We start from the raw sequence: 14,117 nt of genomic DNA on the forward strand, positions 1-14,117 counted from the left end.
CGCGGGTATCCGTTTTTGGTGAATACCTTGTATAGGTGTTCCTCTTCTTCTTTTTGCAGTCCTGGTGTACTGCAGTGTGTTGTGGCCCTTTTGAATAGTGTCCTGATGCAGCTTCGTTTGTGTGTGTTGGGGTGGTTACTTTCATAGTTTAGGACTTGGTCTGTGTGTGTGGCTTTCCTGTATACTCTTGTAGTGAATTCTCCGTCTGGTGTTCTCTGTACCATCACGTCTAGGAATGGGAGTTGGCTATCCTTTTCTTCTTCTCTCGTGAATCGGATTCCTATGAGTGTGTGGCGTTGATGATCCGGTGTGTTTTTTCTATTTCCGTGTTTTTAATGATTACAAACGTGTCATCGACATATCTGACCCAGAGTTTGGGTTGAATTTGTGTTAGGACTGTTTGTTCTAACCTTTGCATAACTGTCTCTGCTATGAGTCCCGAGATTGGTGATCCCATGGGTGTTCCGTTGATTTGTTCGTAAATATGGTTGTTGAATGTGAAGTGTGTTGTGAGGCACAAGTCCAGTAGTTTAAGTATGCGTCTTTGTTGATAGGTTCAGCGTCCTGTTTTCTGTTCTGTATGTCCAGTAGGCTGGCTATTGTTTCTCTGGCTAGGGTTTTGTCAATCGAAGTGAACAGTGCCGTCACGTCGAATGATATCATGGTTTCTTCTTTGTCTATGTGTATATTTCTGATGATGTCCAAGAATTCCTGTGTTGATTGTATAGAGTGTTTGGATCCGCTGACCAGGTATTTCAGTTTCTGTTGTAGTTCTTTGACCAGTTTGTATGATGGTGTCCCTGGTAGTGATACTATGGGTCTGAGTGGGATGTCTGGTTTGTTTACTTTAGGTAATCCATAGAATCTGGGGGTGTTGTTGCTTTCCGGTTTCAAAGAAGAAGAGGAACAAGGTATTCGCCAAAAACGGATACCCGTGCAACTTCATCAGCAGATGCCTAAGAGAAAGACCACGGAACGAGGACATACCACAACCAAAAGGACTAGCCACACTACCATACATCAGGAGCATCTTGAAACTGACTGTCAGACTACTGCAACCCCTAGGACTCATAACGGCACACAACCAACAGGCGCGCTCAGACAACAACTCACCAGAATGAAGGACCCGATACCCAACATGAGCAAGACGAATGTAGTGTACAAAATACCATGCAAGGACTGCACAAAACATTATATAGGACAAACAGGAAGACAGCTAACAATCCGCATCCATGAACATCAACTAGCCACGAAATGACACGACCAGCTATCCTTAGTAGCCACACACGCAGACAACAAGCAACATGAATTCGACTGGGACAACACTACTATCATAGGGCAAGCCAGACAGAGAACAGCCAAGGAATTCCTAGAGGCATGGCATTCATCCACAAACTCCATCAACAAACACATCGACCTGGATCCAATATACCAACCACTACAGTGGACAGCTGAAACTGACAACCGGAAGCGGCAGGGACAGACCACTATAGACACCAGAGGAAACATCAAAGAAGCGCTTCGCAGGAGGCTCCCAAGCACTGATGATGTCGCCTAGCCAGGGGAACGAAACGTTTGCAACAAAAACTTCCAGCTCGGCGAACAGAACCACAACAACGAGTACCCGAGCTACAAATCTTCGCACAAACTTTGAAAAAATTCAATTGTTTCTGACTAGGAGGAGCTATATTGCTGTTACTAATCTTTGTTTCTTCACATACCTATCGCTTTTACTATAATTTTAATGTTCCCTGCGAGCTGACCCTCAGACTGTATTTTCTCTATTGTCTCCTTTTGCTGGTACATAAATTGTTCCCAATCCTCGGAAGCTCTAAACTTGTTTGTTCTGTATCTTCTTTTTCAGTGAATATACCTCGACTCTTTCTGAACTATCTCTCATTTACAAGTAGCCCATTGTTAATCTGCAGCTTTTCCTATCAAACTTTGGCTCTAGTCAATCAAATCTATCCAGTCTTTCAAATACTCGGTTGCTTATGGATGAACAAAATATGTTAGCCTTGCTAACAATGCTTACATCCTGAAGTTGACAAAGTTAAAAATCATACAACATACGAGAGTAGAACTAAGGGAAACATCTTGTCCTCAAGATGATTTTAAAAGCTGAATGGTTGTTATTGCCTTATGAAATACACCTAGACTTCAGAATTACTGCAGTTGCAGACTACTCTCCATAAGTTAACGTAATTTACATCAGAACAAAAAAAAATTGTTTACATGATGTTTGTTTAGAGTTATTTTGTTTTCAGCAGGTGGTGTACACATGATCATATTTATCATTATATATGTGTTCATTTCCAGTTTTCCATTATAGTCTTCCTTTCTAACAAACTTATCCAATTCCATTTAACATTATGGTGTTGTCTGTAACTCATTATCCGTATCTTGCAAGACCTTCAATATAAAGTGTTATAATAAAATAAATATTATAAATTTTAGGAACTGAGGTGTTGATTATTTGATTTCCAAGCATTTTATTTTGTGTACAACTACACTAGGTCTGTCAGAATGGCATGTACGAGGCTATGGCCTTGTGGCGTTATTGGAAGATTGTTAAATCTAGAAACCATGTTAATGTTCTGGGGGCTGGGGTTCAAATCCTGCTACAGCATGTGGTGGATAATGAATGCAATTTTAAAAATCTGGAATTAACATTCTAACAATAGCCATGAAAATGTTGTTTATTGTGAGGATAAAACAACATCCTTTAGTGAAGGAAACTGCCATTCTTACCTGGTCAGGCTGACATGTGACTCCAGACCCACAGCAATGATATTGGCTTAGCCAATGATACCTTCATCCCATGAATTAATTAAAAAAAATCTAGTACCATCCATATAAGTCTTAGTGCAATCATGTAAGTTAATTAGCAACTGACCCATTTCAATGTCTGAACAAAGGAAAATTAAGTGGAATATAATGTGGAATATAGTGAGTTGTCCATTTTGGCAGAAAGAGTAAAAATGAAGGATGTTATCTGAAAAGTGAGCAATTGCAGAGCCCTGAGATGCAGAGAAATCTGGTGTCCTAGTTCATGAATCAGAGAAGGTTAACACACAGGTGCAACAAGTAAGCAGGAAAATTAAAAGAATATTGCCATTTCTTGAGAGGGAGATGGAAACAAAAGTACGGAAGTTATGCTGCAGTTATACAGGGCATTGATGAGACCACATCTGAATTACATGTACAGTATTAGTCTCCTCATTAAAGAAATGGCATAAATATATTGGAAGTTCAGGTAAGGTTTGCTCAATACTTGGCATGGGCACATTTCCTTCCAAGAAAAGTTTGAACAGGCTGTAATTTAAAAATAAGAAATGGCTTAATTGATAAAGTTCAGGTCCTGGTGGATCTTGACGGGATGTGGTGGAGGAACCTAGAATTAGGGATCACTGTTTAAAAATAAGGGGTTACTCATTTATAAATAATGAGAAGAATCTTTCTTCTCTCAACATTCATGAGCGTTTGAAACTCTCTTCCTTAAAAGACTGCCATAGCAGAGTCTTTGAATACATTAAAGATAGACATAGATGGATTATTACTAAACAAAGAGTTGAAAAATTCTCAGGACTGGCCAGGAAAATGAAGTAATCAAATCAGCCATTAACTGAATGAATGGTCAAGCAGGCTTATGAATTCAGCAGTCTATTTACATTCCAATACTTATGATCATCAGAAATGAAAGCAAAACGCATGGCAAAGAGAAAACGTCAGCGGAACTCAATAAGCATTCACAAATTTACCAAATTTGAATTGCTTCTATATGTTAATAGCAAAAGGGTAAGCGGCACTGTGGCTCAGTGGTTAGCACTGCTGCCTCAGCGCCAGAGACCCGGGTTTATTTTCCGCCTCAGGCGACTGACTGTGTGGAGTTTGCACTTTATCTGCGTGGGTTTCCTCCCACAGTCCAAAAACGTGCAGGTTAGATGAATTGGCCATGCTAAATTGCCCGTAGTGTTAGCTGAAGGTGTAAATGTAGGAGAATGGGTCTGGGTGTGTTGCGCTTCGGCGGTCGGTGTGGATTTGTTGGGCCGAAGGGCCTGTTTCCACACTCACAAATCTAATCAATCTGAATGCAGCTTTCCAAATTCTCAAAGCCTTTTAGAAGATGCTTTGCCCATTAAATGTTTTCTGGTGTTCTTTTCTCTTTCCAACAGAATAATATAACATTTAGGAGCGAAAATACAGACCAGCAAGGCGAAGCTCGATGCTAAAATAGCAAACACTTCTACAGCTACTGTGTACTTCCCAGGAGAACTTATATAAGCTGGAATGAACGTGATCCAAACAGCACAGAAGATCAACATGCTGAAAGTGATGTGTTTAGCTTCATTGAAATTGTCAGGTAGATGTCGAGCTAGAAAGGCGGCTACAAAGCACACACAAGACAGAAATCCAATATAACCCAGCACACAATAAAAGGCGACTGAAGATCCTACATTGCATTCAAAAACAATGACCTCATTAAAATAATTGCTGTTTTTCAAAGGATAAGGCGGTGAGGTGGCGAGCCAGATTGTGCATATTAAGCATTGTAACAAAGTCAGAATGAAAATAGTCAGTCGCTGCTGCATTGGTCCAAACCACTTCATGAGGTTGTTGTTGGGAAGGGTCGCTTTAAATGCCAGGACAACAATAAGTGTTTTACACAAAATGCAAGACACACAAAGAACAAATGCAATTCCAAATGCTGTGTGACGTAACATGCAAGACCAGGCTGAGGGTTCACCAATAAATGTAATGGAACATAGAAAACAAAGCAGTAATGTAACAATCAGAAGAAAGCTTAATTCTGAGTTGTTAGCTTTTACAATTGGAGTGTGCCTGTGAGTGTAAAATGTTAAAAATACGATTAAAGTGATGCAGCATCCAAATAATGCAAATGCCACCAGAATAATCCCCATGATCTCATAAAAGGATAAAAATTCTATCTCCTTCGGTACACACTGGTCTCGCTGTTGATTGGACTTATATTCTGTTGGACATGGGATACATTCCGTTGAATCTAAATGGAAAGGCATGGACATTTAAACAGTTGAAATTTAAAATTAAACCTTATCAAATAAATAAAGATATCTGAGACACATCTTACCGGTAGTGTTACTCATTTCTCCCTGTGAACATTGTACACAATCGAAGCAACATTTGGGTTGCCCTATCCTTGCTGCTTTCCTTGTTCCTGGAATGCAACTTTCGGAGCAAATTGCCTTTGGAACCTAATAATGAAAAGTAAAAATTCAAAGTTTCAGTGATATCAGAATTTACAATTGGCAGTGTTTTTAAAGGATTTCAGTGGTGTACGTTTCAAGAGATGTTGGTCATTACATTTATTGGAAAGATTTGCCAAATTGTTCAAGGACTTTACAAAGAGGTTGGAGGTGCAGTGATAGTTCAAAATAACAAGGCTCATGACTGGATTTGCACTTTTATTTGAAAAAGGAAACAATTGCAGTTTCCAATGATGGACATAAAGTACACAAGAAAAAGGATCATTTGCAAAATAATTTACAATGATTGTCACTAAATTGCTAATAATTTTGTCTATCGGTAATGGGAGCATGAGAATAATCTTATGGAAAACACGACAGAAAAACTAGTCCAAATTGTATTTGGTTAAAGGTAGAGTGGAAAGTTCAGAATATTTGAGGTCAAATGGAAAGACAGCTGAAGTAGCAGAGGCACCCAGATGACAGATCACAAACTTTTAAGGAAACAATTCTTCAGCTCTGCAGTTTCAAGTGTGATGGAGGAAAGAAAATTACCTGCACTTTGATCTTCAGAATGATCCTAAAGCAGTTTATTGGATTTGGCTGTAAAAGGATGGGGCAACAGTGTGTTTGATGCATTACATTCTTCTCTGTTGTTGAATACTGTACTTAAATGAACATTTGTTTCTGCCATAATACCTAATTATGAAATTAGTATATTTATGGGGATTGATTCAAGGCCATACATTTGGAATCAGTGGAATTAGCATATACATTTAACTGGAACATGCATCAAAGAGAATTTATTGCCCATCTGAGAGGGCAGTTAAGAGTCAAGCATGTTGTTGTGGGTCTGGAGTATATTATGATTTCACCTCCCTCCAAGGCCCCAAAGGAAACTTCCATACCCGCCACAGATTCACCTGCACCTCCACACACATCATCTATTGCATCCTCTGCACCCGATGTGGCCTCCTCTATATTGGGGAGACAGGCTGGCTACTTGTGAAGCGTTTCAGAGAACACCTCTGGGACACCCGGACCAACCAACCCAACCACCCTGTGGCTCAACATTTCAATTCCCCCTCCCACTCCACCAAGGATATGCAGGTCTTTGGACTCCTCCATCGTCAGACCACAACAAAACGATGGTTGGAGGAAGAACCCCTCATCTTCCGCCTAGGAACCCTCCAACCACAAGGGATGAACTCGGATTTCACCAGTTTCCTCATTTCCCCTCCCCCACCCTGTCTCAGTCAAATCCATCAAATTCAGCACCGCCTTCCTAACCTGCAATCTTCTTCCCGACCTCTCCGCCCCCACCCCAGTCTGACCTATCACCCTCACCTTGACCTCTTTCCACCTATCACATTTCCAATGCCCCTCCCCCAAGTCCCTCCTCCCCACCTTTTATCTTAGCCTGCTGGACAAACTTTCCTCATTCCTGAAGAAGGGCTTATGCCCGAAATGTCGATTCTCCTGTAACCTGGATGCTGCCTGACCTGCTGCGCTTTTCCAGCAACACATTTCCAGCTCTGATCTCCAGCATCTGCAGACCTCACTTTCTCCTATATTATGATTAAGGAAAGTAATAGTGACAAATGTATAGTAGCAAATGGATGAGTTGGGAATTAATAGATAAAAGCCTGTAAGTTCCATTACAAAGACTTGACCGGGTGTTTTTATTACAAAGGAAGACACAGATGGAAATAGGATTAGAATAGGGTGAGATTGTAAGTGATACTGGACAAGGGAATGATAGCCATTGGTGTATAAAAGTATGAAAACAAGAATATTCATGAGTAGATTTATCAACAAATAACTTTGTTAAATCATTCATTCACAGGATACAGCTATTGCGTTTATTGCCCATTCCTTGCTGCCCTTCAGAATGTGCCAGTGAGCTGCCTTCTTGACCTGCTGCAGCAATGCAATAAAAAAGGGATCTTCTGGATTTTGACCCAGCCACACTGAATGCAGTTATGAAATAAACAAATTACAATGTAACATTATGTTCACTAAGTTATACTTCAATTATGCTATCCATGGAATATGTTTATCTTCTTAATTCCAGGATCCCTTCATACTTTATTTCTCTATTTTAATAATGTAATTTCTTCATAATCCAGGCTATTTCAAAGCAATGCTTTCAAAATTCCCACATACTTTTATATAATTATTTATCAGATTCACTTATTCAGGTAAGATTGAATTTTAAAATATTTTTAATTCACAATCTCACTACCAGGAAGAGTTATTTAAACAATCAGATGTCTATTACTATTTCAAAACAGCCCTATTGTTCTCATTACATAAGATGACCCTTTTTCAAAACTCACAATATTCTTCCTAATTCACTGTTGTGATTTTAAGTTTCCTTATTGGCTTTAACTCTATAAAGAAGAGGAAATCATCAATGTCAAGTCCCTCCATTGTGATACTGAAACATTATAAATAGTGAATGACAAGTCCATGTGTACATCTCAATCACTTCACTCTTGAGAAAATTGTAATTAAAAGTGCACATCACTTTGCATTTTACTTCTTGGTTTGCTTTCTCTGTTTGTTAACATATTCCTTGACTCCTCAATAACCCCTTTACTTGGCACCAGGTTCAAAATAACAGCAGCTGAAAAGAAAATCCACTCCACAGAGCCAGCTCGAGAATTTGTCACTAACCACAAAATCTAGGTCATTATCATATTGTTGTTTGTGGTACTTTGTGTGTGACTACATTTTAAAGTATTTTGTTGTAATAGAGTTCTGACTGGGCCTAAGGTTGCGAAAACATTAAATAAATGTCAGTTTTCCCTTTTTAGTTTATCTAACTGCGAACAATCTTCAAAAATGCACTTACAGATTAGCAGCATGTGGTAACCAGATGTGTTATTATTCAAATATCTGTAACACTTTAGGATTCCCTTTGGCATTGGATTCCAAATGCTTGAATTGTTATGAGTATATTCAGAAATTTTAAATATTACTGAGCATCTCTTTTTAATGACATTATTCCTGCATCAATCTGATTACAGGGTTATATGAAAACCTGAGGAAAGGTGTCCAGATAGTAAATGCAGACAAACACAGAAATGCTGTTCTTGCATTCCCAATTTAGTCTCTATTTGACAGCTGGCTCCAAAGCTATAACTGTTTGGACATAAGGTTGTGATGATGGGCTTGAAGCTAATGCCTATATATATGTTCAACCAACGTACAAGAACAATATTTATTACAGACCTACAACATATCTCAAAGGAGTTCCGTGGAAGTAAAATCAGACAAAATGTGACGCAATGCCAAAGGCTGAGAAATTAAGAGAACAGATAAAAAGATAGAACATAGAACATAGAAAAGTACAGCACAGAACAGGCCCTCAGGACCATGATGTTGTGCCGAGACTTAATCCTAATGTAAAATATAGTAACTCAACCTGCACACCTCTCAACTCACTGCTATCCATGTGCATGCCCAGCAGTCGCTTACATGTCCCCAATGACTTCTCTTCCACCACCTCAGCTAGCAACACATTCCATGCATTCACAACTCTCTGTGTAAAGAACCCACCGCTGATGTCTCCTTTATACCTTCCTCCTAATATCTTCAAACTATGACTTCTCATACCAGTCAATCCTGCCCTGGGGAAAAGACTCTGGCTCTTGACTCTATCTATTCCTCTCATCATTTTGTACACCTCGATCAGGTCTCAATTCTTCCTCCTTCTCTCTTGAGAGAAATGTCCGAGCTTATTCAACCTTTCTTCATACGGCAAGCCCTCCAGTCCAGGCAGCAGCCTGGTAAACCTTCTTTGCACCCTCTCCAAAGCCTCTGTATCTCTCCTATAGTAGGGTGACCAGAAATGGACACAATATTCCAAGTGTGGTCTCACCAGGGACTTGTAGAGCTGCAGCAAAACCTCATGGCTCTTAAACTCGATACCCCTGTTAATGAAAGCCAAAACACCATATGCTTTCTTAACAACCCTATCCACTTGGGTGGCAACTTTGAGGGATCAATGTACATGCACACCTAGATCCCTCGTTCCTCCACTCCTGTCTTTAATCCTATATTCAGCATTCAAGTTCGACCTTCCAAAACGCATCACTTCACACTTATCCAGGTTGAACTCCATCTGCCATTTCTCAGCCCAGCTCTGCATTCTGTCTATGTCGCGCTGCAGCTTGCAGTAGCTCTCTATACTATCGATGAAACCTCCAACCTTTGTGTCATCTGCAAATTTACTAACCCACTCCTCAACCTCCTCATCCAAGTCATTTATAAAAACTACAAAGAGCAGAGGCCCAAGAACTGAGCCCTGCGAGACCCCAATCAACACTGTCCTCCAGGCAAAATATTTTCCATCTACAACCATTCTCTGCCTTCTGTCAGCCAGCCAATTCTGAATCCAGATAGCCAAATCTCCCTGTATCCCATACTTCCTGATTTTATGAATGAAATAGATGGAAAAGCAAATAGACGTACACTGGAAATTTCTGAATAGAGCTGCACTGCTGAGTGTAATGGTTGGATCACGTATTTTGCAGAGGTTGGACAAGGCTCTTGAGCAACCAAATATCAAGTGATATTGGGTTGGATGCTGTGAATAGTTCTCATTCACTACAATAGGTTCACGTTATCACTTGCTGAAACAACAACAGAATCTGTTTATTCTACTGATGAACCCATCTGATAGCCGCAAAACTCTTACAACCTGGTCTGAAATCAATTACAGATCTGGGTAGATTTATAATATTTTAATTACTGTTGGTTGTGATGTTCTATTTGTCTATGAATAGGCTCTGATGAGTTAAAAACTGCTAATAGTTGCAATACTGTAATGTTGTGAGACTTCTTACCGTAGCCTGGCCACCACTCCATACAATTGCCTTTTCAGATAGTATAAAGTTTTCGTCTGAGGGAGCAGCTCCATCATAATATCCAACAGTTATAATATCAGCACCAAAGTCGGTCGCCTGCCAGTTTACAATGTCATATGTTGCCACTGGGTCACCATTACTATCAAAATATAATTTTTCACCAATCTTTGTCCTGAAGTTTACTCTTTTCATGTAATGAAGAAGCTATATCAAAAGAAGCATAATACAGAGAGAAACAATATAATGTTCAATGTTTTATGAACAGGATGATGCTCCCTCTGGTCTGGCCAAGAGTTGGTCAAGGGAGTTTTATAAATGCAAGAGTTTCATATAGTCCTTCAGATACCGAAATACATCTTTCCTAATGGATGTAATCATCATGAATAGCATCAATTATTTAATCAGCTTATTTTCATGCAGCAAAGATGATGAAAAGTACTTACCTGCCACGGTTGAAAGTTTGAAATATTTGCACAACTGTTATTAATAAATGGTCCTTTGCCATGTTCACACGAGAGCATGTCATGTAGAGCGTGAGCTATAGCATAGGTTGATTTGTACACATTATAAGTTACTCTGTACTCAGACACATCTGTAAAATCATTACGTGTAGTATACAGATTTTCCTTCCCGGTGCAATTCTTGGGCCACGAATCTGGTTTTAAGTCATTAAATGTGTTTTCCGCGTTCTTCAAATTGCAGCTGAACGCTCTTTCCCAAAACTCTTCAATTAAACGGTTTCCTGGATATGCAGATGGGTGAGACTGCATTAAAAATTCCTTCAGTCCCGGCACACGTACTTTTCGAATCGCAATTCCAATTGTGCCAACGAGGAATTGTCTACTTTCTTCAGGAGGCAGTACGGTAGTGGTGACCCAGGCCTCGCTTCCTACCCATTGTATGCCAGTTAAATTCTGCCTTACAACTTCCTGCAGTAAGATGCTCATATCGGCTTGCGCAAGGAAGGCTAATATAACTTTTGTGGAGGATTGCTTGATGATGTCTAAAGTTTTAAGTAATTTGTACCTTGGATATGTGATGTGAAATGATTCAGAGAAGGCGATACAAATACCCAACTCTCGCACTGCCTCTGTAAAAGCTTGTATCCCAAAGTTCCCATAGTCATCATCACTTCTGATTGTCCCAATCCAGGTCCATCCAAAATGTTTTATGAGTTGAGCTATGGCTCTCACCTGAAAATAATCACTCGGAATTGTTCTGAAGAATGACGGATATTCATATCTGTTGCTCAGACATGCACATGAAGCGACATAACTAACCTGCAGGCAAAATAATACAATAAGTAAGTAATATAGTTTTTTGGCTATAATGTCCAACTAAGAACTGCGAAAGAGGTAGGAAATTTTAGATGTTTTCTTCCTAAGACAGTCAAAATGGCTCGATCAGGCTGCATCCATGGGCAATTAATGCAAGTGGTTCATTGAAAAAAAGTTTTGTTATTAATTATAAAACTCAGCCCTCTCAGCATAATATACTTTAAACGTGATTTGGAGATGCCGGCGTTGGACTGGGGTGTACAAAGTTAAAAATCACACAACACCAGGTTATAGTCCAACGGGTTTAATTGGAAGCACACTAGCTTGCTCTACTATCACCTGATGAAGGAGCATCGCTCCGAAAGCTAGTGTGCCTCCAATTAAACCTGGTGTTGTGTGATTTACACTTTAAACGAGTATGGCGTTTACCTACGGATATTTACATTTTAAGTATTCAGACAAACGTAGTAAACACAACTTTATCATTTCGAATTTCATGCATCGTTTCATGTTTATCACAATTGTGAACAGAATCAAAGGCAATTAATTCATGCCGTCGTTCCCCATATTCGTGTTGATTACACGCTTAAAGTACATAATTAAACATGTGATCTGGTTAAAGTAGTGGGGTATTTTATCTTGTCTGTGTTCATTCCATATTATTTAAATGTCATGAACAGTTTTATATAGAGGCGTTAAGATTTATCTAAATTACATCCTCTTTTATAATTAATGATACTTCATTCACAGAACCACATAATTGTTATTGTAAATGGGGAACATTCGGCCCATTTTGCCTGCACTGACTAAGTAATTTTTAGTTTGCACTTCAAGTGCCTACTTGCTTTTCTACTCATTGTGCACCATGATAATTACACCAAATGCTGATATAATTCGTGTCTATGGTTATCCAATTAGTTAACACTACTTTAACTGAGCAACAGTATGTGTAATCCTGGGAGGCTGGTCAAAGAGCAAGAGAAAGTTTGCTATTTTAGCCAGGCTCATGATAATGCTGTAAGTGAAGAAAGGGCATCAGTTAAAGCAGTTCTTGTGAGGGACTAACACTGAAAACTGAATGAAAGACGACTTGTTCTTTTTTCCCCATTATCGCTTACAAGCTGTTATAATATTCTATGAAAAAACTTACCAAAGGGATGCGAAAAGGGGCGATTAAAGACGCGATTGCCATTGTTTGTGATGATCCAGAATCACCGACAATAGCAGGAATCACGGGGGAGCGTTGACAGACAGATTCTGAAGATGCCGTTTCAAGACTGTTCAAAAACTCAAAGGCTCCTTTCAGTGACACAGTGGGCATGCCACAAGAATCATAAATCCAGTAACCCAAAGTAACATTTGGAAGCAGATTTGGATTCTTGTTGATTTCTTCTATTGCAAATATCATCGTTATTGCAAAACGAAAAAGTCTAAATCGAAAGCTGCAGAAAGCACATTTGTACACAAATGAAAAAGAGGAATTTATGTTTTTTTAGTTTCATTGATACGACAGGCACAGCAATGATAAATTTTAGAAAATCAAAACAATTCTTAGGAAGCTAACCCCCGAAAAAAAGAATGCGGCAGAAAATAATGTCTTTTGTTCGAGTTGCGTTCTTATTTAGTTAAAATGCAGTAAAACAATATCCACGAGCCTCATGACTTAAAACAATAAATTCAACAAGTTAATTTGGTTTAATAGGCAAGCATGATTAATGTCAATGTCAGTTTATCTTGTCTTAAGTTTGTGTTGGTTAGTATATTTTCAACAACATTTTTATTAACAGAAATAAAGTGCATAGGTGGCAATTTGAAGCAGCTTAATCAATTGGGGGTTTGTTGCTGAGGCATTTTAGCCAAGAGAGGAATATTAATGATATCCATTTTCGTCAAATCATCATAATTATTCGAGGGACGTGCATACGTTAAATTATTGTACGTGGATATCTTAAAGTTTCGTTCATTGAAAATTATGATTTTTGCCGAGTACTCAAATTCCAACGCTGTAAAATTTGCATTCGGACTTATCAGTGGTTAATTTTCTGCATATGATGATGTCTCAGTTGCAGACAGGGAGAGGTTATGGATTGAGTTGAAACGAGGGTGGGAATTTTCAAAGAAATATTTGCTTTCATGTAGCACCTGCCACAACTCCTAAACTTTGCAAAGTGCTTTACAGCCAAAGAGGTGCGTTTAAAGCGTTGTGACCGTAATGTGGGAATCACAGCGGCTAATCATAGAATCCCTACAGTGTGGAAACAGGCCCTTCGGCCCAACAAGTCCACACCGACCCTTCGAAGAGTAACCCACCCGGACACATTCCACTACATTTACCCCTGACTAATGCACCTAGCCACCACCCTGACCACTATGGGCAATTTAGCACGGCGAATTCACATAACCTGCATATCTTTGGATTGTGGGCGGAAACCGGAGCATCCAGAGGAAACCCATACAGACACGGGGAAAACGTGCAAACTCCACACAGACATTCGCCCGAGATTAGAATCGAACTTGGGTCCCTGGTGCGATGAGGCAGCATTGCTAACCACTGAATCACCGTGCCGCCCCGTGAGCTAACATTCGCTGACCAATTTTAAATAAACTACATTGCAATTAAATCAAAATAATTCTTCATTTTTTTCTAATGATGGTTGAGGGATAAATATTGACAAAGGCACCGAAATTAACACCCATGGTTTTCTCTTAAACTGTGCAATGTTTGCATCTATCTGAGGGGC

General features: G+C 39.4%; 1 protein-coding gene across 1 annotated transcript; it reads right to left on the bottom strand.

Annotated features, from left to right (window-relative positions):
- Nucleotides 1-4,109: 4,109 nt before the first annotated feature.
- LOC122556151 (extracellular calcium-sensing receptor-like) lies at nt 4,110-12,784 on the bottom strand. Its single transcript, XM_043702656.2, has 5 exons — nt 12,527-12,784; nt 10,543-11,379; nt 10,079-10,303; nt 5,111-5,234; nt 4,110-5,023 (listed from the first exon to the last, which is right to left on the bottom strand). The coding sequence occupies exons 1-5, from the start codon at nt 12,782-12,784 to the stop codon at nt 4,110-4,112; spliced, it is 2,358 nt and encodes a 785-aa protein (XP_043558591.2).
- Between the last annotated feature and the right edge of the window lie 1,333 nt (nt 12,785-14,117).

The sequence above is a fragment of the Chiloscyllium plagiosum genome, unplaced genomic scaffold (assembly GCF_037043375.1).
Source record: "Chiloscyllium plagiosum isolate Xiang-an unplaced genomic scaffold, Cpla_swu_hap1 HiC_scaffold_13, whole genome shotgun sequence".
Classification (NCBI taxonomy): domain Eukaryota; kingdom Metazoa; phylum Chordata; class Chondrichthyes; order Orectolobiformes; family Hemiscylliidae; genus Chiloscyllium; species Chiloscyllium plagiosum.